At 51.9% G+C, this 25362-nt stretch overlaps 1 protein-coding gene across 8 annotated transcripts in view; it reads right to left on the bottom strand.

Annotated features, from left to right (window-relative positions):
• Window positions 1-213: 213 nt before the first annotated feature.
• Window positions 214-25362, bottom strand: part of RILPL1 (Rab interacting lysosomal protein like 1) — a 43352-nt gene continuing 18203 nt past the window's right edge. Inside the window, exons 3-9 of one of the 8 annotated variants that reach the window (XM_054510557.2) lie at window positions 21024-21142; window positions 20153-20374; window positions 16539-16706; window positions 12107-12279; window positions 10305-10397; window positions 4751-4838; window positions 214-1818 (exon numbers count right to left, since the gene is read on the bottom strand). In XM_054510557.2, the coding sequence (XP_054366532.1) occupies window positions 1813-1818; window positions 4751-4838; window positions 10305-10397; window positions 12107-12279; window positions 16539-16706; window positions 20153-20374; window positions 21024-21142 (869 nt within the window). In that variant the 3' untranslated portion in view covers window positions 214-1812. Of the gene's footprint in view, window positions 1819-4452; window positions 4477-4750; window positions 4839-10304; window positions 10398-12106; window positions 12280-14640; window positions 14824-16538; window positions 16707-20152; window positions 20375-21023; window positions 21143-25362 lie in introns of those variants that run through there. The other 7 variants (XM_054510555.2, XM_054510558.2, XM_054510556.2 and 4 more) reach the window with 7 other exon arrangements.

Raw genomic sequence — 25362 nt, 5'->3', positions numbered from 1 at the left:
TGTTGTGGGGTGCTGTCCTGAGCACTGTAGGATGATGAGCAGCATCCTTGGAGCCTACCCACTGGATGACATAGCAGTTGTAACAACCAAAATACCAAAAACATCTCCAGACATTGTCAAATGTCCCTGGGGGACACTGAGACCCACGTCTTATGTACTGATGTGGTCATCTCCAGGGTATTCTAAGAAAAGAAAAGTACAGAATAGCACATATATAGTATGCTGCCATTTATGTTTAAAAAAAAAGGAAAAAATACATTTTGTTACATAACTGCATGTATATTTATAAGCTCTTTCAAAAAAGACACTCAAGAAACTGGCAACACTGGTTACTCCTGGGGAAAGGGCAGCTAAAGTTGGCCAGGGGGAGGGGGGTTCCTTCATACACCTGCTTTTATACTCTCAGAATCAACTGATAATTCTTGTGGGCAGTCAGGTTTGAGAACCACTGTGCAAAAGCAACATTATCCTGTCTGGTCGTTACTTTCAGCAGTCTGGAAACAGAGTCCCCGTCGACTCTAAACCAACCTGATGGTTTCTTAGCAATGTGTAGATAGTGGACCCGTCAGACGTACTTGAGTGTTGTTAGCAAATGCTACCTCTCTCAATCTGTCAGCACCCAGCCTGTGCCCTGGGTTCTCTGTGGGTAGAGAGACGGTGCTGTTTCGGCAAAACCCCAGCTCACCAGATGCAGGCTTCTGGCCCTCTGTCTGCCACCACAGCCCCATGAGTCAGCCCGACATGCGGTCCCCAAGCAATCTCTTCACCCACTGCCCTTGCACTGGCGAGCCTCCCGGCCTCCTCCCCAGTCCTGCATCCCCTAGGCTCCCCCACCCCATTCCAAATCCGCTCTGGTACACTTGTCTTAATAGGGGACTAAGTGTTTGATATATGGAAGGCTAAAAGGAAGAAAGAAGCCAAGGGGAAAAAATTACAAATGGGAAAGGTTGCAATGTCTTATCCTTAGCAACTCTGGTTCGTACTGCAGAACTCACAGCTGATTCCAAGGCACTCGCTCGCTACATGCTCCAGGCAGTATCAGTAACAAGATGCAAAATAGAACCACCGGCTCTTGCAAGTCATCTCCAGTTTCTGCGCTGGACTGTCGTCCATATTTTCTGTTGCTTCGCATCTAATCGGGGCCAGCTTGTCTGGTGACTTCGGAGGCCCCGCTTATCTAACGGATGCATCTTATATATTATGCTACCACCATGACAATTTCATGTATGATCTACTGAAAATCTACCACTTCCCTGCCTCCCACTTAAGTATGACAAATGTGTTAATAAAACCTCTACACACAGAATTTCATACAAAGCAAGTCAAACAGCAATTATAGTGGCATGTGATGTATTTGGCTTAAAGAAGCTTGTGTTACTGAAGTTAATGCAAAAGTCTGGCCTCTGCTCATGGTATTATTAAATATATATCCTAAGGGATCAGTCATCTATTATAAACGGTGATAGCCCTGGGTATAAATAAACATGTCTTTAGAGTTTGGCATCAGTTTTTCGGTGTGCTTTCCTCAAAGCAGACAGTCTGTTTTGAGGGATCAGTTCTGAGGGTGCATCTGAACCCAGAGGTGTGCAAGGTCGTGACACCTGGGGCTGCCAGGTTCCGCTGCAGGTGCTGGCGGGGGACAGTTCTGGTCCGAGGGCAGAGGGGGGCTGTGGTCACAGGTGCTGCAGGGCTTCCTGTCCTTGCTCCGTGTAACCGTCATCACGGTGGGAGTTGGCCCACTGGCCAAAGGACTCCTGGATGTGCACGTTCCTCTGCGTGTTGGCCAGACGCTTCTTGTCTCGGGAGAAGAAGCTAAACCTTTTTGGAAGAGAAAGAAAGAAATGAGAGCCGGTCCTTTGCTGTGCACTGTAGAGAGTTTCTGCCATGCCAGGACATACAGTAGCAAATGTGGAAGGAAGCACATCAATTCAAGGTGTGAAAGAAAAAGTGGGGGCGCGGGTCAGAGTTATTTGAGAAAGCAGCAGGGGATTCTGCATGTCACTGTCACTGAACCTGGGAGGTGACACAGTGTGAACGGGGCATGCACATAGGTGATGTGTGATGCATCTCCTCTCTTAGGCACTGCTGACGGTCTCTTCCCATTACCAGTGGAAATAAAAAATGACTAGAAACATACATCTGGAGTTTCCTTACCCTAATGATGCAGAGAAGGTAATAACTGAAAGCCACATAGAGTTTAAGATGATTCTGACATAAAGAAATGAATGTTTTTAATTTGTTATGTAACGTGAATCAGGAAAGTACATATGCAGCACATCAAAGCCCAGATTTTGTGGATATGACTGCTAGAGAGGAGCCGAAAGTAGGTATTTTAGAAAAATGAGACAACTGAAAAATAAGTAATAGTACACATGGTTCTGTCATTGGATAAACACTGTGAATATTGTATGCGAATGAAATTGGGGAAAACACCAATTTACAGTGTCAAAAACTGAATTACGGGCGAAAGCCTTTAGAAGTTAGCACTGTAGGGGCGCCTGGGTGGCTCAGTTGGTTAAGCATCTGCCTTCGGCTCAGGTCATGATCTCAGGGTCCTGGGATCGAGCCCCGCATAGGGCTCCCTGCTCCACGGGAAGCCTGCTTCTCCCTCTCCCACCCCCCCGCTTGTGTTCCCTCTCTCGCTGTGTGTCCCTCTCTGTCAAATAAATAAATAAAATCTTTAAAAAAAAAAAAAAAGTTAGCACTGTAACTTGCTACATGGCAGCAGCTAATGTAGACAAAGAGGGCTTTTTAAAACAGCTGTGATTACTGGGGCACCTGAGTGGCTCAGGTCATGATGTCAGGATCATGAGATCGCGCCCTGTGTCGGGCTCTGCTGGGCATAGAGCCTGCTTAAGATTCTGTCTCTCCCTCTCCTTCTGCCCGCCCGCCCCCACACTCTCTTTCTAAAAAAAAAAATTAAAAAAACAAAACCAAAACCAAAAACAGCTGCGACAACTGATCATTGATCAAAGTGAACCATCTGAAGCCTCAGAGATGAAGGAAGAAATCACAAACTGAGGGTTCTAGAGGGGAGGGGGGTGGCGGGATGGGTTAGCCCGGTGATGGGTATTAAAGAGGGCAGGTATTGAATGGAGCACTGGGTGATATACGCAAACAATGAATCATGGAACACTGCATCAAAAACTAATGATGTAATGTATGGTGTTTAACATACATAATAAAATAAAAGATGAAGAAATCACAGGCAAGCTTATAAACTGGCCCATTAAAAAAAAATTTTTTTTTTTTAATTTTACTTTAAGTAGGCTCCACACCCAATGTGGGGCTTGAACTCACAAGCCTGAGATTAAGAGTCACATGCTCGGACTCCCTCTCCCTCTCTCTCTCTCTCTCTCTCAAAAAATAAATGGGCCAGTTTAGGGGTGCCTGGCTGGCTCAGTCCATAGAGCATGTGACTTTTTTTTTTTAAGAGAGAGAGAGCATGTGCAAGGGTGGAGGAGCAGAGGGAGAGGGAGAGAATCTCTCAAGACCCTGAGATCATGACCTGAGCCGAAATCAAGAGTTAGACGCTTAACTGACTGAGCCACCCAGGCACCCCAAAACTGGCCCAGTTGAAACAAGGTCTGCTTTGGCCCCACCTCCACAAAGACCAAGACCTTGGCCAGTAAACCTGACGTGGCCCACCTTGAATTTCCCCCAAAAACCTTTCCAGAATTGCCCACTGTCCTTTGATACTCCTACTTTCTAATGAGATTCATTCTACTCTCACCGAGTTCTGCTACTTTTGAATTTTGGTTTCTGAACTTGGTAAGAGAGATAATAGCTATGTTATGTTTCTCAGGGGGGCAGGAAGGAATAGGAATGCACTGCTGAGAAACTGAAGCTTCAGATCAACTATTTTTAGTTCTGTCTGTTCACCCAGTAGCCTTTTTTTTTTTTTTTTTTTTTTAAGTGCTGTGGCCTATGGAGTTCAGTTGTAATCACATCTGGGTGCAAATGATTTTACTATTCTGTGGTCACTGGCCCCTACGATCACCTCCTACCAGGAATAAAGTGGTCTTTCATCGAAAGCTGGGGCAAGCCGAGTGTATGTGGAGAAATTCCGGCTAAAGTTTCTTTTCTCTACAACAGATATGTGCACTGACAAATGAAGGCGCAATGTTCACACTGGGTTATTTGTGAGCTCTTTCCATGGTGTAATGAGGGCAATTAGCTGGCCAAAAATACAGCAGCAACACATCACTGTTACATTTCACCTCTACCTGACTCACACAGGAAAGCCATGTGCCACTCCCTGTCCAAGGGGACACAGAGAGAAACAAAGCATTGGTCCCCTCCTCTGCTCTTCCTTTTTAAAAAGACGACCAAATGGCTTTCTGGCGATGGCTTGGCAAAACAAAGCAGTTTAGAAAGCTGGGGCATGAAGGTCGAAGACACAGCGTTAGTGTCACTCGGGGGTGGGGGTCACCGTGGGCACTGATTACTGACCCGTCACTTAAAGGACCTTCTTTACTGGATCATGGACAAGGTGGTTTTTAGAATGGAAACAGAAAAAAGACAAAAAGAATTATCGGTGACAGAGCCGAGAATGCCATGGCTTCACTCGTGCATGTCAAGACTCACGAGGGCACGTTTGAAATCACACTCGACACCACTTCCAACGGGAACACGCAGGTGATGGCCATGCAGCTAAAGTGGCCAAGGAAGGCGGGCCAGCCTCAGCAGAGCCGAAGCACACATTCCGGGGGCACAGCTCAAAACGGACCCACAAAAACCCAGTGCCTACAAGGGGAACAAGTCTTCGGACGGGCTGCAGTGTGGGGTCATCTATTATCAGTCCAGCTGCTACCATGGGCATTATGGCTGTAAAGATCCTGGTTAGAGAAGTACAGATAGACACAGAGAAGATAAAAACAGGGAGGCATGAAAAATAAACACACTACACACACAGGCCAGCTGAAGGGTTTGCTTACGGCAGATGTCATGGGTGGAACTGTGTCCCCCTCCCAGAACTCACGGTCAAGTCCTAACCCCCAGCAGCTCAGAAAGCGACTCTTCGGAGAAAGCATCCTTGTAGAGGTAACACGTTAAGATAAAGTTATCCTGGAGAAGAGTGGGTCTTTTTAAAAGGGGGAAATCTGGACACAGATGCTCCCACAGGAGGACCGCAAGGTGAAGATGAAGGCCAGGGTCCAGGCGATGCTTCTGCGGATCCGCAAAGATCCGCAGCAAAAAGATCGCCAGCAAACCACTGAAGCTAAAGAGGCACGAAACGTTCTCTCTCACAGCCCCTGCCGACACCTGGGTCTGAGGCTCCTCGCCTCCAGAGGCCTGAGACAAAGCGTTTGGGCTGTGGAAGGCTGCCTGCTTGTGATACTTGACTGCGGAGGCCCTCGGGGCTGAAAAGCAGGCCTGGGGTTGGGAAGGAAGGAGTCAAACCTGCCGTGGGTTAGTGGCGACACCCTCGGGTCGTCTCCCCCGACTGCCACACACTGCAGGCTCCACGCCCCAAAGAAGGCAGCCAGGGGGCATCCAAGGGAGAAGATGAGGTGGCCCGGGTAGTCCGGGCAGGAGAACTGAGGCAGAGAGCCTGCGTAAGTCAGAGCTGACAGTGAATACTCATCAGTCTCTTGTCTTGGCAAGGAGAATGAAGAAGACTCCAGTCAAGCCACCAGAGCTGATTTTGAACTACGATTTCTTTTTTTTTTAAGATGCTGGCTGGGAAGAGAGAGGAAGGACTGTTTCAGATGAGGCTGGGGATTATCTGTGTTTGGATTTACCTCCGATACACTTCATGGAGTAGCTGGGAGTTGGCATCTTGGCAGAACCCACATGGGTATCTTCTCGTGGTGATGAGAAAAGCGGATACCTTTTGTCAGACAAATGGGCCCCATCCCCCGAGGACAGGCTCTCAGGGGCTCCAGCCACACGGTTTTGCACCGGCCTCTACCAGAGCCCCTCTCGGCCTAGCAGGAACCCCCAAAGACACAGTCATCGTGCAGGGTGGCCCCAGACCCAGGGTGACATGTTTGCCTGCCTTCACTTGGGGTCCCACCAGGGGTCAGACCAGTGCCCAGGGGCCTTGGGACGCCTGGAGGGTTCTGGCTGACTAGCCATATGTGTCGCTGGACGCACGGCCCCCTTCCTTCCTATTCCAGGTGCCTCCCTGCAGGAACCACCTCCTCTAGAAGGACAGCCCCTTCCTTGAAAAAAGGCTGGCTTGTTTCGGTCGAACGTTTATGTCCTGGACATGGTGTAGCTGGCTTTACTGACTTCCTCCCCACTGACCATTTCTAGAAGACTCAATCCAAATGAAGTTGCAACAGTGGCGTTTCAGGCGGTGCAACGGGCGGGGCTGTGAAGAAGCTATTTCTGGGCTGAAGCGAGGAGGGCGGTGGGTAGGAGGACAGGGACAGAATGCACTGTTGCCATGACTGCCTGATGCTTCGGGGCCGCCTACTCCGAAGGCCACCCTTGCCGGCATGTGTGACCAGCTATTCTGCTCCATCGCTTCCGTGGCTGTCCCCGTGTCCCCACTGCCTGCTCCCCCACCCCACCCCGGCTCAGCCCTCCGCCCCGGCTCCGCAGAAAGTGTGTGAGTCTGTAGGGACCAAGAGATGCAGACCACACAAAGGGGGGCGCTGGTGCCTGGTGGCCACCGGGGACAACACTGGAGCCACTCCGTGCTCCCTCGTGACCTTCCCAGGCGGTGCCAACCTGGACTCTCCGGCCAGCAGCTGCTCAGTCACAAGCTATTCTTGGACCGTCTTCTGTTTTGACCAGAAGCAGGGGTTTCTGGTTCCCTTCACCAGTTCAGCCCAGAAACGTAGACGCTGACGTCCCTGGCTTGCGGTGCAATTGAGAGATAAGGGAACTGGGCAGTCCGCCCGCAGCTAGTGACTTGGCACAGGGTGAGGAAATGGGCGGGGGGGGGGGGGCGGGAGGCAGAAGGCATGGGTTCAAATCCCAACTTTGACCCTTCCCAGTGGTCTGCTCTAAAGGAAGTCAATGGGCTTCTCCGGGCCCGTGACGCATCTGAGAAATGGGGCTAATCATCCCAGCTCTGAGTTTCTGACAGGGTGGACAATACCTTACTTCAGGTGGTGTGAGCCGATGAATAAAGCCCCTTCAAACCTCAGTGGGAGTTATTGCTCACTTGCCGGTGGATGGAGGAAACCAGGCAAGGGCGTGAAGCTGAGCTGGAAAGCAGCCATGACCTGTATTGGAAAGGCCATGTGACTAATATGCCTCAAAAGCAAGGGCGAAGGGACAAATGGACCCTAAGGAGTGCCAGAGGTGGGAGGGATGGAAAGGGAGGTAGGCATGGAACAACCGTCTTGAGAACCGCCATTCCCTGCCCCAGCCCCCACGGAAGATAGGTCCCTGCCCCTGGCTCTGGGCTCTGGGTTCGCACTGCTGCAGCTCCCAGTCAGCAGCCGAGCTGGACAAAGGCACCAGTGTCCTGCCTGGGCTGGTCAAAAGCCTTTTGTGCCAGCCTGATCATCCAGTCATCTGCTAGAAGGCCGGGGTGGCCACGGGACTGGCCACCTGCACCCTCTGGACGGGGTTTTCTGATCTCTCTCCCTCTCTGTTTCTCTCTCTCTGGCTCTCCAGTTCCAGCTGTTCCTACTGCCAGGCTCAGAGCCCTAGGTCTTGCTGAGCAGAAAGAGGCCACACTAAATGGGAGAAGGGCCGAGCATCCTTTGTGGAACAATCTGGAAAAGAGGATTTGACACCACAAGCTCCTTAAGGTGTGGGTAGAAGAACCAGTGGGAAGAAGAAGATTGCTAGCTAATTCTGATTACTTTCCTCTGGATTTTACCCAGTTGGGGATTTGCAAAAGCCAACTCTTAATTGCCTTTCTGTGAGGAAAGGGGGCCGGAGCAGAAAACTACAAAATCAGTACAGCCCGGCTTTGGAAGGCAGGCTTAGAAATGCGGATGTCTTAGAATTACAGTGCTGGAGGCGTCCTGCATGCGGCACACGTGGAGATGCTAAAAAGGCCTGATTTTTAAAGACCTGCCAATGAACAGCTCAAGGAAGCACAGGGATGGTCTCTTGGTCCTGCCCCTCCTCAGCCCAGGGGCGGACTATGAGGGCCCATGAACTTTTTCTCCGCTCCCCCAGCTTTTCACCCAAAGTGATAGCTGTTGAAACACAAAATTGATTATGCTCATCCTTACCTGTGCGTGGGGCCAGCAGGTGGCTCAGAGTTTAAGCAAAGTCAATCCCATTTCTTAGCACTGGATGAGAAACCCTACCCAAAGGCGAGTTTCCCTGGGTACCGAGTACATCATACATTGAGACCGAAGGGCTTCCCCCTCCCCCATGATTAGGCTACAGTGGACACCCATACCTTCTGTCTGCCTAGCCCTCTGATCTGCATGGGGCCCATCCTTCCCCTAATTTCAGTCCATCTGAACCAGACCGAGTTAGAGCTATCCCAGCCCCAGGCATGAGGAGGAGACCCTGACCTGGCCGATGGATGCACTGCTCTGTGGTTGGCATAGAGGCCATGTGACCCGGTCTGAGCCAATGAGACTCGATTCCATGACTGCTGTGGAAAATTCTCTTCCCACTGGAGTTTCAGACCAAAGAAAGTAGAAGCCTGAGCTGATGTCTGCCATGTTGCCACCCTGAGGGACAGCGTGTCCAAGAATACAGCCCACATAAGGAAAACCAAGCCAGAGGTGGAGGAAATGAAGCAGAGCCCTGATGACAAGGCCTGGATCCAGCTGAGCCTGAAGCCAGCCTGGCCTGGGAATTCTGGGTTCCTTAGCCAACAGTTTTCTTTTCTTTTTTTTTTTTTAGCCAACAGTTTTCTTAAGTTACTCTGAGCTGATTTTCAGTTGCCAATGTTAGATTACTAATATGTAGCCAAATGGTGTTAGGATTCAGAGGAAGCTTTTCTGGTTCCAAGCTTCACTCCTAATAAAGTGCCGACCTCTAACCAGAACTGGGGACCCCACGCAGAGATGCAGGGCCAAGCAAATAAGCAATGTGAAGCTGGCAAGAAAGGCTGGGGAAGGGGCCATGTGCTCCCGTGCACACTCTACAGGACCGCCACCCCCTCCCAAGAGGAGAGGCTCGGGCAGTCACAGGGCTGCACACATTCTGTATTGCCCTTCCCGTCCACCATCGCTGAGCATCAAGTCACTTCACGGGGTCAGAGCTAGCCAAGAATTTCCCAATGTAACTGGTTTTTAAAGGTTGAAGCACCCAAGTAACACCCCAATTGCTCTCCCCACATGCTCCCGGTGGCTTTCCAACCCACGCCGCCTGCTTTCACAAGGCTTCTGCCAGAGTTTGGGAGAAAGAGAGGAGGCCTCTTCTGTAATAAGTCGTGGGTACAGATGGAAGGCCAGGAGCCAGAAGACCCTCTTGGGGGAGATAACAGGCTACAAGACAATGGTGTGAGTGTGCGTACCCGGCAGATAGTCTGAAATGTGGGCTCTGGGGCCAGGCTGCCTAGGTTTGAACCCTGGCTCTGCCTCTTAATAGCTGAATGTCCTTAGGCAGCTGCCTCAGTTTCCTTAGCTATAACATGGGAATGACAGTGCCTCTACCTCACAGGGGTATGGTGGGGACTCGATGAGCTCCTCTCTCTGCAGGAACGGTACCTGGCAGACCATAGCCAACCAGACCAGAGCTTTTCACCCTTTATCTGAAGGGCTGCAAGGCTCAACAAACCTGAAACTGTATGCACAGCTGTATGTGTGGTTTCTCTCCTCCCCCAAGGAGAGGGTCTACAAACTCTCTGAATCTCAAAGGGGTCTTTGAGAACCGCTCAAGTAGCTTTAAGTCTGGTTGAACGCAAGGTTGAGTTCTTTCGTTCTTGTGTGTTCCCCATAGCAAACATGGCCTGACTCTGCATGGCTTATGTAGGAATAAATACTTTCTTACGGGAGGGTGGGGGAGTCGTCACAGAAATGCACAGATGGGGTGACCAGGGGCCATTCCAGGCCTTTGCAAGCTGGGGTTGCAGGCCCTTCGGATGCATGAATCTCCCCCGCCAGCCTCATTTGCTGCCCAGAGACACACCCCACCTGACACACTCAAGCCCTGAACCTCAGCCACAGGCCCCACCCCCTTTCCATCCTCTCAGCCTTACCCAAACCTCTCTGCCTGGGAACCCCCCTGGAGGAACTCAGCATTCAGGTGCAGAGATGAGCTCCAAGTCGAGGGCCAGGCCCCACGTGCTCCGGGGTTAAGCCTGTCTCAGCAGGAGGTGGTTAGTGACAAGCCTGGCCCCGGAGCAGGTGCCCAGAAGCGAGAGGCTGTGTGCACCACCAGGTGGGCTGTGCGCGAGCAGCCCTACACTCTAGAAGCAGGTCACTTACAGTCGCTTGATCCCAGACTCCGGCTGGGGGGACATTCTCGGGTGGACGACCGGTGGAGGTTGGGGTATTCGATTTTCCTCTTCTATTTCTTCACTGGAGAGAGTTGAGAGGCGTGAGATAAGAGAGTCAAAAATTCTGTGAGAGCTGGAATATTCCAGAAGGGTATTTGTCTAATGGTCTGGGAGGGCTTATACTGGGAATAGGGGGACCTAGGAAGATGGCAGAAGTGGCCTGTACCCCAACAGTCTCTTTGCCTGGGGGGTCTGGCCTCTTAGCAATGGGCATGGCCAGCTAAGAGAAGGGGTCAACCCTGGAGGCAGTGGATGTGGGTGCCTGTGGTCCCTTTGGCCCAGTTGGTCAAATGTGAAGAATTTCAAGAAAGGAACCCCCATCTCAAAAAGGCAATTTTCAGTTTCCTTTGAAGAATCTAGCCACACAGAACTACTTCCTGTCTCCTGTCCTTGACAAATGCTGTCTCCATACCTTTGTGTTTCTTCCATCTGGAATATGGCACCCACCCCTCAACATCTCCCATACCTGAACAGTACCCTATCCTTTAGGGAAAGCCCAGTTCAAATGCCACCCCCTCCATGAAGCCTTCTTGATTTCCACCCCATCCCTGAGAAGTGATCTCTCCCTTTGAACAGCCAGTGCACACAGTATCAGTAAAACTTTCTTATGTGCCAGGCATACAGTGGGTTTTCAATAAAAATACGTGGTACTATATCTTCTGTGCATCTCTTATTTTCCCTACTGGATCAGGGGCCACATCTGGTGCATCTGTCCTTCTGGCTTTCCATTCAAGAAGTATTTGTTGTGCACCTACTCTGTGCTAAGCTCCATTCTAAACTTGGAAACTTAGCCATGAACAAGACAAATATGCTTTCTCGTCTCATGTTGTCATAGTCTGTTATGGAAACAGACAATAGAACAAGCACATTAATGAACAGGATTAAAGTAAGATGGTGAAGGTCCATGAAAAAAGTAAAACCGAGCAAAGTGACAGTGACTGGAACAGGGCACTCCTTTGGATGAGTGGTAACGGGGAAGGAAAACTCTCTGAGGAGGTGACCCCTGACCTGAATCCTGAATGACCAGGAGTCAACCATGAGAAGAGCCCAGGGGAACGTTTCCCCAGCTGCAGGACCAGCATATGCAAAGGTCCTGAGGTAGAAACAAGTGTGGACTGTTTTAAGAAACCAGTAGAGGGATAGTGTGTATGAAGCTGAACAAGTATGTGGCAAGCACGCCCGAGGAACTGGACTCACTGAAATGTGAACAGCCGCAGGGCTAGTGGCCTACCATATCAGACAGGGCAGCTCTAGTAAGTGCAAGGAGTTCACTGGCCGTGGGCTGAATGAACAAATACTTCTCTAATCTACAATTCTAAAATCCAAAAAGCTCTAAAAATGAAAATTCACTTTTTGGTCATTCATTTGGTGGCAGAACGTGAAATGAGCTCTCATGAGCCTGCTTATCATGGTTATTGATCGCATGTAGTACGAACATTCACATCTTTTGCTGTGAAAATATTAACGTGTTTGATGTTGGGGAGCTGTCCCACATCCTGGGGGCGGATGTTATCTATACACCATCTGTGGACTATTCCTTTCTCACAGCTGCAAAGTTCTGAATCATAAAACGCACCTGGGCCTAAGAGTTTCAGAAAGGGCTTGTGAGGCGTGTGTGTAAGTCCTTCCGGCCCGACAGGGTCCCCGGAACGGAGACAGGTGCAATCCCTGTCTTCCCAAGACCTACAACCCCAGAAAGCAGCCAGCCTGGGGGCTCCCGGGGACGCTCACCTCTTGTAGTACGTCAGCTCCTCCTGCAACAGAAACACTTTGGACTTGAGTTCGTTCCTCTCGTGTAGTACATCCCGCAGCTCCTGCAGCGTGAACCGGGGGCGGTTGGGGTCCTTGAGATCCATGGCCACCTTCTCCGCCTCCGAGGCACACTCCTCCCCGCCCAGCTCCGTCTGGAGGAGGCAGAGATGCTGCTAATGAATTCCTGGCGGCCACCGGCAGCGCCCACTCCACATCCTGCCAGAGCCCAAATTTCCCACCCTCCCGGGGCCTCTGCAGCTTGCCGGGGGCGCTATTTTAAGAACTCGCGGGCGGCCTGTGCTCACGTTTGTGCAGTCGGCGTCCCTTTGGAGACGAAAGCCAGCGGCCACCTGTTCATTGTTCGCCTTCTCACTAGCTAGACCTGGGGTCCTGGTGCCTCCCCACCTGACTCAGGGTCTTCTTACAAATAACATGAAAGGGAGTCCAAGGAGAAGAAAACAGCATGGCTCAAATGCTGCCACCCTCATCAATCTGCTTTCCTTTTCCCACATTCTCGCCTCATATTCTTACTAAGACCATTGCTAATTTAGCCAGAGTTGTTAGAATTAGAGCTCATGCACAATTTTCTCTGCCTTTTTCTTTTCTTTTTTTTTTTTTTAAAGATTTTATTTATTTATTTGAGAGAGAGAATGAGAAAGAGCACATGAGAGGGGGGAGGGGCAGAGGGAGAAGCCGACTCCCCGCTGAGCAGGGAGCCCGATGCAGGACTCGATCCCAGGACCCTGGGATCGTGACCTGAGCCGAAGGCAGTCGCTTAACCAACTGAGCCACCCAGGCGCCCCTCTCTTCCTTTTTCATCTGGCATTAAGTCACATATGTTTTCCCATGTGTTACTGGCCTTCTGGTCAAGCCCTCTCCTCCCCCAAGGCTAAGGGCATCTGTGCTCTGGAGGTCAGTGGGAGCCGGGGGGGGGGGGGACAGGTAGGAGCATAGCAGGTGTGAGATGCAGGGCATTTCTCTTCCATGCAGGTCACTCAGATGGATCCTACCATGCTAAATCACCTGCCCCAGGCCAGACCCAAACCCTGTCCTCCCTCTTTCTCACAGCAAGAAGGTTTTTTTTTTTCCCCCAAAAAAACCCAAACTGTGGTAATAATATACACTTAACATAAAACTGACATTTTAAAATATACAATTCAGTGGCGTTTAGTACATTCACAACGTTGTGCGATCACCACCTCTGTCTAGTTCTGGAACATTTTCATCTCCCCCAAAGGAAACTCCATACCTATTAACAGTCATTCCCTAATCCCTCCCACCCCCAGCCCCTGGTGACCACCATCTGCGTTCTGTCTCTATGGATTTGCCTTTTCTGGACATTTCGAATAAATGGAATCGTACAGTATGTTTCCTCTTGTGCTTGGCTTCTTTCAGTTAACATGTTTTCAAGGTTCATCCATGCTGTAGGGAGTCAGGGCTCTTATTTCTTTTCATGGCTGAATACTATTCCCATGTATGGATATGCCACGTTTTATGTATCCTTTATCCACTGATAGGCATTTGGGCAGTTTCCACCTTTTGGCTGGTGTGAATAGTGCTACCACGAACATCTGTGCACAAGGATTTGTCTGAACACCTGCTCCCAGTTCTTCCGGGTGGGTACCTAGGGGTGGAGCTGCTGGGTCACATGGTGACTCTGTGTGTGGCTCTTTGAGGAACGGCCGAACTGTCTTCCACAGCGGCTGCCCCACTTTTCACTCAGCAGCGGAGGAGGGTTCCACCTTCGCCACATCCTTGCTAACTCTTGTGTTTTTTTCCCCCATTTTTTTTTTATTTATTTATTCATGAAAGTCAGAGAGAGAGAGAGAGGCAGAGGCAGAGGGAGAAGCAGGCTCCCCGCCTAGCAGGGAGCCCGATGCGGGACTCGATCCCAGGACCCCGGGATCATGACCCGAGCCGAAGGCAGACGCTTAACCGTCTGAGCCACCCAGGCGCCCCTCCCCCATTTTTTGAAAGCAAGGAAGTTTTGGCAAGCTGCCCCCAGGTCAGCTGGCCAGATCCGCAGGTGGCCCATACTCTCCCGGCGTTCCTGACACCCTTGAACCGCCAGTATCCCATCATCCACTGGAAGGAGTGGACACAAGTTCAGGACAACAGTGGTGAAGCTCTGGAACAGGGGAATATGGGATTGAAATAGAGACACCCCCCCCCCCCCCAAACCCCCACAGCAGCACAGGGAGAAAGGCACTCCGACCCAGATGGTGACACAAGGCCAGGACGTTGAAGGACCCAGGAAGGCAGAGCCGAGATGCCTGTGTCCTGGGAGTCAGGACGGGCTGTTCTGGGAAAGGACACTTGAAAGGAGACACCACGCACCAGGGCAGATCAGGTGACAGAAGAGTCGCCCAGCAGGGGAGGCACGTGGCTACAGCAGAAAATGGACACCTGACAGATGGGCAGTGGAGTGGGGCTCCCACCCAAGAAGTAGGGGAGGAAATGTTGGACGATATAACGTCCCAAGAAGGTACTCGAGGCACCTGCTGATGCCACACCTTCAGGGGGGGCTGTGTCCTCAGGGTTCGTCTTCGGCGTCCACCTCCTACAGAGCCGCATAGCCGGACGGGGTCCTCTACCCAAGGCCGTGCAGAGCAAGTAGCTGGTATTCAGCAGCACTCACTAGCACTGGATCCCTTCTCTTCCCCCGCCCGGGTTAGCCACAGAGCATCCCTGAAGGCCTGTAATGAATATTCAATGAATACATGGCTGTCTCAGTAAACACTGGATGTCTCGATAAACATTCAACATTCATCGAGCATCAACTCTGTGCCTGCTGGGCACTGAGCTGATGAGATGAATCCGGTGGGAGTGGAAGGAAGAGACACACAGAGGAAAACTTACAGGGTCAGATGATAAGAGAGGAGCAAGGACATCAAACTCTAACTGGGAAGGATCATGGAAGACGTTACTGCAGATGTGGTCTCTGTGCATGGGATCTTGACGAATGTGTAGGAGTTCACCAGGAAGTTTGGGCCCAGCCCGGCCCCCACACACATTTTGTTTGGCCTTCACTGTGTTCTAGAACTTTTTTTTTTTAATTTTTTAAAAAATTTATTTATTCATGAGAGTCAGAGAGAGAGAGAGAGAGAGAGGCAGAGGCAGAGGGAGAAGCAGGCTTCCCGCTGAGCAGGGAGCCCGATGTAGGGCTCGATCCCAGGACCCTGGGATCATGACCTGAGGCGAAGGCAGACGCTTAACCATCTGAGCCACCCAGGCGCCCCTCTAGAACTTTTTGGAATTAGTTTCCAACAGTTTTATATTGGGGGATTTCACACTAAAGTTTGGGTCTTGGGCTTCCTTTTGGAAAGAATACTGGAAGATTGGGTCACACTAGGTCCACATGGTAACACTGGGCTGGTCCTACGTGGCAGCTATTGCCTTCTATGTATTCTTTCCAGCCTGCTCAGCCCCTACCCCTTTTTCCTTCCATGCCTGGGCCCCATAGGCACTGGCAGCCCAGGCTGTGGACCCAAACCTCAGGCTCACACACTTCCTCCGGACACAGCCGGTTTCTGCTTACCCCCATGGGTTGTGAGCACCCAAGACATCGAAGGGCTTCCTCAGGCCTGAGGTCTTTTTCTCTGGAGGAGGGATGGCTCTTCAATCAGGGTAGCAACCCGATGCCCTAGAGCTTGGGGGATTCCCAGACAGGTTTGCAAAAAAAGCCCCGACTTCCAGGACCATTGCCTGGGAGTTGCAGCTTTGCTGGAAGCCAGCAGGCACTAATACAGCGCCCTTGGATGGGCCTGTCCTGGGAGAGAGACTGAAAAGGCTCTTTCCAATATGGAAATCAGGCCCATCGGCAGTGGGTCTTCTAGGCTTACTCCACGAGGGACCACGGAGGTGCCTGGGGTTATCGAGGATTGTCCGCTGGTCCCCGGAGGCACTTTGGGCACAGAGGGAGATGCCCTGAGGCCCCAGGCACTCCCCAGGGAGGCCCAGGAGACCCCGCTGACAAGCAGCAGGACCAGAGTGGCCAAAATGGAAGCAATATCCTCCACCAGAGACCCGCGTCCTTAGGCCTGGCCTCTTGGACCCACTCCCCCCACGTGGGCACATCAAGGCCACAATGCTCCGGCAGCCCCTTGAACATACTTCTGAACAGCCCCTGGCCCAGCAAGGGGGAGTGACTGTGCCCTGGTCACCCCCAGTAACTTCTAGGCCCACCATGCATACATTCAACCAGAAAACCTGGCTTCACACGCCAACCATTAGGCCCCATCTGCTTTCCCCGTGCACTTAAACAACAAACACACACTTACGAAGACATCAGAATTTGTAAGGCACAGACGTCAAGTAGGTAACTATTAACGTCAGTTTTCTTACTGGTTTTATATGAAGTCTTTAGACAGGGAGCCCACCAAATCATTTTCTTAGGAGTTTCTATGTCTACCTGTGAAAGGCAGGAAGCTTCCATGTGAAAACATGAGGAGCTGGATGAGTGAGAAAACACTGAGCGAAGAAGCTGGTCAGGACCACATGTCCCACGACTCCGTTTCCCTGAAATGTCTGCAGCAGGCAAATCCGTAGAGACAGAAAATAGCTTCGTGGCGGCCAGGGGCTGCAAGGGGCAGAGATGGGGAGTGGCTACTTGTGGGTATGGCGTTTCTTTTTACGGTGATGGAAACGTTCTAGATAGTGGTGTTGGTTGTACGAGAGAGTAAATATACTAAAACCCGTCGCATTGTATACTTTCAATAGTTGAATTATATCTCAATAACTATGTTACAAAAATATACCAGGAGCTTTGTTTACTGGCGATCACAGTGAAATGACAGTGACATAGCTCAGAAAGGACTGCATGAATCAAGGGGGAGAACTGGAGTAATCTAGGCATTGATGAGAACGGACTCCTCCCCAGCTCTGGATCCCTCCATAGCTCCCGTCTCCTCTTACCAATCTCGTGCCAGGACTAGCCCACCACCCCAGCCGCACCTGCTCATTCTCCAGTCTGGCTCACGTTCTTTCTCCTGTCTGGGGTGGCCTACCCCCACATTCCACCCCAGACATCCTACCCATCCCGTAAGACCCATCTCAATGCCTTGAACACCTGCCCTGCCCTCGCTTCCCACTGAGAATTCATTGTGCCCTCCTCCAATCCCACGGCCCTTGATCCCAGCCACACTATTTGATCTACTGAACCAAGTCAAGCTCATTCCCCTCACTTATCAGACAGGAAGCTGAGCACCAAAATGATGCATGAGCCCCAGGTCACACAGCTGCAGGTGGAAAGCCACCATGGCCTGCGGCTTCCCTGTTTGAGTGACAAGCACCTTGAACTCCACCCAGCTCTGAGGGCGGGAGTCAAACCCAGCAAAGGCGCCCTGAGGTTGGGAACAGACTCTGCAAAGCAGCTCAGTGGGTTAATTGTAACTGCTACCTGACTTTACTCCTCCATTTCTGTGCCCCCCCGCCCTCCTCTTTCCAGCAAGAGAAACTGAAACAGACAGGCAGGCGGGCCAAGGAGGTATGACATGTCCCTGTCCTTGTTGCTAAGTAGAGTGTTGTGGCTGGGGTAGTGTCCTCAGGACCTGGGTTTCAACCGAGCCCCTACTGCCCAGGAGCAGACAGGCCTGAGTTCTCATGGGGCACAAGAGGTTGGAAGGGGTACACCAGGGGAGGAGAGGAGTAACTGTGCCAAGCTGCCTAGCGGCTGTTTTTGGCAGCTGCCTCATCCCCTGCATCCCACTGCCATAGATTTGGGTCAGCCCTTGACTTTCTTGCCTGGATTATTGCAAAGGGCTCCCAACAGCCATGTTCTGCCATCAGCAACCTCCTTGTTCAAACTGTCCTCCATAAACTCAGAGCTGATCCCATTATTCCCCTGCCGAAGCCTGTGGAGGGATCCACATTCCCCATGGCCCAGAGCTGCGTGTGTGGCATTCCGGGCACTGTAGGCAACAGCTGCGTCTCTGCCTGCCCTGCATCTGTTTCCGTACTTCTCGGGGCTGAGTCCTTGCAGCTGTCCTCTGGAGAAACTCCCCTAGCCCCACTCTCAGCACACGAGGCATGGATGGGCACCACGAGGGGTAGCCATATGACTCAGGAATGGACACCATGCATATTCTAGACCTCAGGCCACCGTGACTGGTTCAGTGATGGGCTGAGGAGAGGGTTTCCTGAGACTTGCTGGGAATTTGGGAAAGAGGCAACTTCTTTTCACTGGGGTTGCAAAGCTGATAAGAGTACCAAGGGCCACGATATGGCATAGCCTACCTGAGAACACCAACACAGAGGAAAGCAAAGCTGAGACATCTGATAGCATCATTTGGGCACCTGGAACCAGCTATACCTGAAGCCATTCTTAACTCAAAAGTTTTTAGCTATACAACCAAAAATTCTTTTTTTAAATCCTTAAACCCATTTTAATTTAGGCTTCTGTCATTTTTGGCCAAAAACTAGCCCTAACCTCTCCCTTTTAAGACTTCGTTCCCTTACCTCCCTAACTGTATCCCAGGTTCCTGTCCTTCAGAGAACCTAGAAGTGTCTGGCCTGAAAGATTCCTACTGACTGTGCTGGCACTTGGGCCAACCTGATGGTGAGCTCATCTGTCTTACCTCCCCGACCTGTAACCAGGAAACTAGCACAGTGCCTGCAAACTGGAAACAGTCAATAAATATTTGCTGGAAGAAAGAGTAAGCCCCGACCTCTGCCCTAAGAGTCCACTATGCTTTTCTGAAGCAGCATATCCATCATCTTCATCTACCTCTCAAAATCTTAGCATTGTGAACACTGACATCCAGCTGAAGGGACAGCTCTTCCATGAAACTGCACACCACCCCCATCAGGATTAACTGTTCTACTTCTGCGTTGCTGGCACCCCCCCCTGGGGGGCACATCTTTGGGGGAGACACCTCTGCCACCCCATGTCGCAGCCCTGGGCCCATGTGGATTTTCGCTACAGCTGTGGTGTAGTCCCACCCATGCGGATGGGGCCCCGCCTCAAGCACACACTGCATGTTTTCCCACTCATGCCCTGAGATCTGCTCTGTAAGTTCCACCCAGGAATATCAGGGAGATAACACCCCCGGGGGCTACCCTCAGCTACTGGGGGCAGGTGCAGGCAGATAAATTTATGTTCCAAGCCTTTCTCCTCCAGAAAGACGGTTCTGGGACATGATCTATGTGCTTCTCAGAGGTCCCAGCAGGACTGAGCTCCCACCGCAGCCCCAATAACACACACTCAAATTCACTTTTCCTTCTCCCCTGTCTCACGCCTCTGATCTCCTGCCCATTTTCCTTTTCTCAAGCTCTGCTTCAAGGGAACCCAGACGAAGACAATCTCTTACCACTAAGACAGTCCCCTCCCACCTTAAGTGTGATGCCACTTGGAGGTGCCCAAGTCTGTCTCCTACACTGGGTTGTAAGCTCTTTGAAGCTCCACAGTACTCAGCACAGTGCTCTCAGGTAGAAGACCAAACTCCACTCTGTGGCCTACCTGGCCCGCAGGACTGACCCCTACCTATCTCTCTGACCTCACTCAGACCTTCTTCCTCCTCCTCCCCCTGCATACCAGCCACCCTCGCCTTCTTACCCTTTCTCGATTCCATTGCAATTTCTCCTGCCACAGGGCCTTTGCATGTGCCACCCCCCTGCCTGGAACTCACTCTCCATTCACTTGTTTCCTCTCATTCTTTTAGTCACTTCCTTCGAAAAGTTCTGACTCCTCCAGATGATTGTGGCAGCTGACACTTTAAATGAACTAACTCATTTAGTTCTCATAATAATCTGGCGCTAAGTACTATTATTATTCCCATTTTAGACTCGAAGAAACTGAGCCACAGAAAGGCTAAATAACTTATCCAAGGTCATGGAGGTAGTAACAGGCTAGACTGAACTGAAGCAGACCAGCTCTAGCATCCACACAGTTAGCTACACACCATAGCTCCTCCCAGGTTCCTCCCATTTCCCTCAAGCGTAATGGGGAAAGCAAGGCAGCCTTGCCCACCTCAAGCCAGCTCACAGACCTACCTTCCCATCTGCTTCAGTGGCTGGCTTCCCACTTACCTCGGGCTCCTCCCCTCCATTCTGGCTGAGTTCGCCCTGCAGCCTCTCTCGCAGCTTCCCGAGCTCTGCCCGTAGGCTGCCCATCTCCTGTTCCTTGGTTTGCAGATCTGCCTCTAGTTCTACCTTCTGTTCAATCAGGGCCTTCCCCTGGGCCTCCACCACTGTGACACGGTGCCGGAGGTCATGGTTGATCTTCATCAACCGGGTCTGCTGTTGTTGCAGCTGGAGAAAGAGGAAGGCCATTTATGGGGCTGCCACATACAGTAGCTCATGTTGTGTACTACACAAGGGCAAATCCTCTACAGGCGTGCCATCATATTGAAGACATCCTCATTCGTTTGAAGTTTGTTCATATTCTTACAACTGTTGATGCCAGAGATGGGCAATTTGTATATTTACTATGATAATTTTATGACAGATGGAAGGTAAGTGTTTTGTCAGTATATCATGATGATTTCCCAACAGATGGAAGTAACATGCCTTAAGAAAGGGGTATCTTTCTAATTCAGGTGGAGACACCGTATGGGTTCCTGGAGCAGCCTGAACCATGCTGGCCTGCTCATAGAGGGGCACGAAGAGGGTGGGCTGGAGGAAGCCTCAGGGTCAGAACAAAGCCAGGCTGGGCCTCGGCAGCTCCCGAGGGCATGGGAGCAGCAGGTCACCAGGCAGTGCCACGTTCCCTCCTGCTGTTACAATGCGGACCCGGCTGAGGGTCCTCCCCACAGCTGCGGCCTCAGGCAGGACCCCCGCCCCACAGAGCCCCCAGCACGAGCCCAAGGGAGCAAAGGGGAACCGCCTGCGGGGAGGATCCAGTCTCCCGTTGTATCGGCTGGCCGGGAGGGTGGACATGGGGTAAGGGCTCGTCACTTACAGCCTCCACATCCTCATTCTTCAGACCGAGCTCCCTGTCCTTGGCACGGATCTCGTCGCGTTGCTTGTCCACCACCTCCTTCAGCTTCTTCATCACTTGCCGCTCACGCTCTGACATGCCTGGGGTGGGGCGAGCGAGACCAGCAGGTGAGCCTCCCCCTCCGCCTCCCTGGCTTAACCCACCTGCAGCTTCCTACGGAGATGCTGAGATGCTGCTGGCCCCGAGCCTTCTCCGTGCCCCGTTCCCCGGAGCCAGCGCCTGCTTCCTGTCCCTGGGTCCCTCCGAGCTCATCCCCACCTCAGGACGCCGGGCTGGCATGTTCCTCTCTTCCAATGTCTGGACTGGCTCCCCTCGTTGTTCAGGCCTCAGCTCAACCGTCCCCTCCCCACAGAGGCCCTTCCTTCCCTGCCCCCCTCAACGACCCTCCCACCCCGTCTACTACCTTCACCTCACTTGTTACAACTACCGTCTCACAGGTCTTATCATCTAACAAAAGATGATTCAGAGCAGAGGTTCTGAGCGCACACACCGGGCTCTCCCATTTATGGTCTGCGTGGCTTCAGACCAGCCTCTCTGTGCCTCAGTTTCCATATCTACAAGATGGGAATAACAGAACCCTACCCCATACGGCTGCTGTGAGGATTGATTTAGTGAATACACAGGAAGCATATGGAAGATGATGCCTGGCACAGAGCCAAGGAGTGGTGTCTGTTACTTGCTTGTTCATCCTCTGTCCCTCCTGCCCCCGGCCCCCAAGTATACTGTTGGCCCCAGGAGGCAGGGCCTTGACTGACCTACTCACTGTGTACTGCCTTGGCTAGCACAGTGCCTGGCACACGGTAGGTGCTTGCTAAGCGGGCCCGGCACACGGTAGGTGCTTGCTCAGTGGTCTGGTGAGTTAGTGAACTGTGCTAGTTTTACATGTGGCTGATATAGCAAATGACCAACCAAATCTGATAGCTTAACACATCAGAAATTTTTTTTCTCATAGTTCTGGAAGCCAGAAGTTTAAAATCAGTCCAAAGTCAAGATGTTGCCAGAGCTGTGCTCCCTCTGGAGGTTTTAGGGGAGAATGAGTCCTTTCCTCTTCCAGCTTCTGGTGGCTGCTAGTGTTCCTTGGCTTGTGGCCTCATCACTCCAGTCCTTGCCTCCGTGGTCCCATGGCCTCCTCCTCTTCTGTCTGTCAGACCTCTCTGTGCCCCCCTCTTATAAAGACACTTTGATTGCATTTAGGACCCGAAAAATTCAGGATAACCTCCCCATCTCAAGATCTTAAATGAAATCACATCTGTAAAGATTTTACCGTATAAGGCAACATCCACAGGTTTCAGGGATTAGGGCCTGATATTATGGGGGACCATTATTCGGCCCCCTCCAGGCACTGGGGCAGACAGCTAATCCTTGCTTCCCAGGAGCAGTGGTGGTCAGGCTCAACCACAGGCTAACCTGGTTCTCCTGTGTTCGGGGGGCACGTGGCTGATGGACCAGGTGTCTGAGAAGAGTAGTTTCTTCTGTGTGTGACCCCTCCACCGTTCTCCCGACATGACTCCCTCGTCCAAGTTGCTCCATCCCATCTGAATCTCTCCTCTCCCCTGTCCTAGATATTCCCAAGCAGGTGGTCACCACCAAGAACAAGCATTTGTGTGTCCAGAACGGTGTGTGATGCTGCCGGGCCACAAACCCAGATAAGACGTGGGTCCCTGCCCTTGAAGAGTCCGAGATTTTATGTGACAGGCACAAACGCGGATGTCCCAGAGGGCGGCCATGCTGCCCCAACCGTCTGTATGTTAGGGTTCCCACATGGGAGACGCTCCAGGCTGATGGAACGGGGACCGACTCCCCCCCAGACATGCACATTCCCAGAGCGCAACTCACTCCCGCTAAGCCCATGAAGGACAAACTGCTTTACATCCCTGACCCTATTTTATTTTATTTATTTATTTATTTATTTTAAAAAGATTTTATTATTTATTTGACAGAGAGAGACACAGCGAGAGAGGGAACACAAGCAGGGGGAGTGGGAGAGGGAGAAGCAGGCCTCCCGCGGAGCAGGGAGCCCGATGTGGGGCTCGATCCCAGGACCCTGGGATCATGACCTGAGCCGAAGGCAGACGCTTAACGACTGAGCCACCCAGGCGCCCCTCCCTGACTCTATTTTAGTGTCGTTTCCAGCCACTGGGAATGGGTATTATTACTGTTGGTTTTTTGTGTTTTTTTTAAAGATTTTATTTATTTATTTGAGAGAGAGACTGAGAGAGCGAGCACATGAGAGGGGGGAGGGTCAGGAGGGTCAGAGGGGGAAGCAGACTCCCCGCCGAGCAGGGAGCCCGACGCAGGACTCGATCCCGGGACTCCAGGATCATGACCTGAGTCGAAGGCAGTCGCTTAACCAACTGAGCCACCCAGGCGCCCCTATTACTGTTGGTTTTTAACATCTGTCCCATCTTACAGAACCAGAAAACTGAGGCCCAGAGACAGACTCGTTCAAAGACATACAGCCAAGTGCTGGCAGAGCCAGGACTCCAACCCCGGTTTTCAGACTCTTACGTCCCATGTCCTTTCCCTGATGCCACACTGCCTTCCCACTGCAGGACAAGACTCAGAGGCTCTGCTAAGGTCACTAGAAAGTGTCACCATGGGGCAGACTCTAGTCCATACTTTCTCTGACGGGCCCACCTGCTTGGAGCGCCCTCACATCTTTTTGCACATATGTGCATGCACACATGCACACGCATACACACACACATGCAGTGTTCATGGAGCGTCTGCTGTGTACTTGGCACTGACCTAGAATCACTGGGATCGTGATGGTCAATAAATGAAACACATTTTTGCTCTGACTGACTCACAGACATCAGACAGAGATGGTGTCGTTACAGACCGAGATAAGTGACAGGGCAGATGTAACAGGGCCTGTAGAACATCTCGAGGGGACCCACTGGAGAGGGGACCCACTGGAGACAGTGGGAGCAGAAAGCCCTCTCACAAGAGCCATTTACACTGAGACCTGAAGGACCAGAGGGTGGGCAGGTGACGAGGACAAGCATTGCAGGCGAGCACCAGCAGGTGCAGAGACCCTGGGGGAAGACACTGCGAGTCTGGAGAGCTGAAGCACAATACTGGTGGCCAAAGCTAGTAGCCAAAGCACAGCGGGCGAGGGGCGGCGGGAGCTTGAGCCGCAAGCAAGCCTAGACCACGTGGGACCTCAATGGCCAGGAAGGAGGTTGGATTTTCGCCTAAAGAGGCAATAAGAGCCTCAGGATTTTGTAGGGCCTGCAGGAAGCAGAAGGAGGGAGACCAGGGAGACCAGGGAGGGGGAGCCAGAGAAGAAAGGTTGCCGGAGGGCAGGTGTGCAGGATGCAAATGAGACAGGCCAGAGGGAAAGGAATTATAACAAAGACGCTGATGGCCAAGTGACCCGGGAGGCTCCAGAGAGTAAGAGAAAGATGAGCTGGAACGTCTAGGTTCTGGTTCCGACACAACATGTAACTACTGGCTTTTTTTTTTTTTTTTTTTTTTTAGATTTTATTTATTTATTTGAGAGAGCATGAGAAGGGAGACAGTCAGAGGGTGAAGCAGACTCCCCGCTGAGCAGGGAGCCCGATGTGGGACTCGATCCCAGGACTCCAGGATCACGACCTGAGCCGAAGGCAGTCGCCCAACCAACTGAGCCACCCAGGCGCCCCTAACTACTGGCTTTTAAAGCAACATTAACCTCTCTGAGACTTCACGTGTTCATCTGCACGTTTTCTACCTTCCTACCTCTCCAACAAGGCTGTGCATACAAAGTGCAGGAGGAAATCACACAAGCCGATGAAACAGAATCCTTTCCTACGGGCGGGCCTGGGACCGAGACCAGCACTCAGCCTCCTCCTTGACCTGCCGGGGCGTCCTAAGTGATGCGGCTGAGAGGCGCAGAGGTGCCAGGCCGGGCTGGGGTGGGGAGGGGAAGCAGGGATGGAAAGAAGGGGCAGGCATCCCGACAGAATGGCTAGAACGGAAAGTCCTGAGTGCTGAGTGCTGGGGAGCAGGTGGGGCCGCGGGAGCGCGCGTGCATCGCTGCTCGGAGCGGCTTCGGAACGTGGGCGTTACCGACCACGGCTGATGCACATGCCGTAGGCACCAGCAGCCGCCTCCCGGGTATGCGCCCGACAGGTGCAGGGCGGCTCCATAAACGGCTGCACAGCCAGACACTAGGAGGCTAATCAAGGCTGAGACACACTGGTGAGTGAAGAAGGAAAGTGACAATGTCTACGGCACAAGACGCGTACAAAAACGTGCACGGGAGCTTTATGCGGAACAGCCCCAGACTGGAAACAACTGAAATGCCCATTAATAG

The sequence above is a fragment of the Mirounga angustirostris genome, unplaced genomic scaffold (assembly GCF_029215605.1).
Source record: "Mirounga angustirostris isolate CCGP_5_RB_7025 unplaced genomic scaffold, mMirAng1.0.hap1 SCAF_14, whole genome shotgun sequence".
NCBI lineage: Eukaryota > Metazoa > Chordata > Mammalia > Carnivora > Phocidae > Mirounga > Mirounga angustirostris.
The sequence above is the reverse complement of the archived record's forward strand: the minus strand, read 5'-3'. Positions and strand labels throughout refer to the sequence as shown.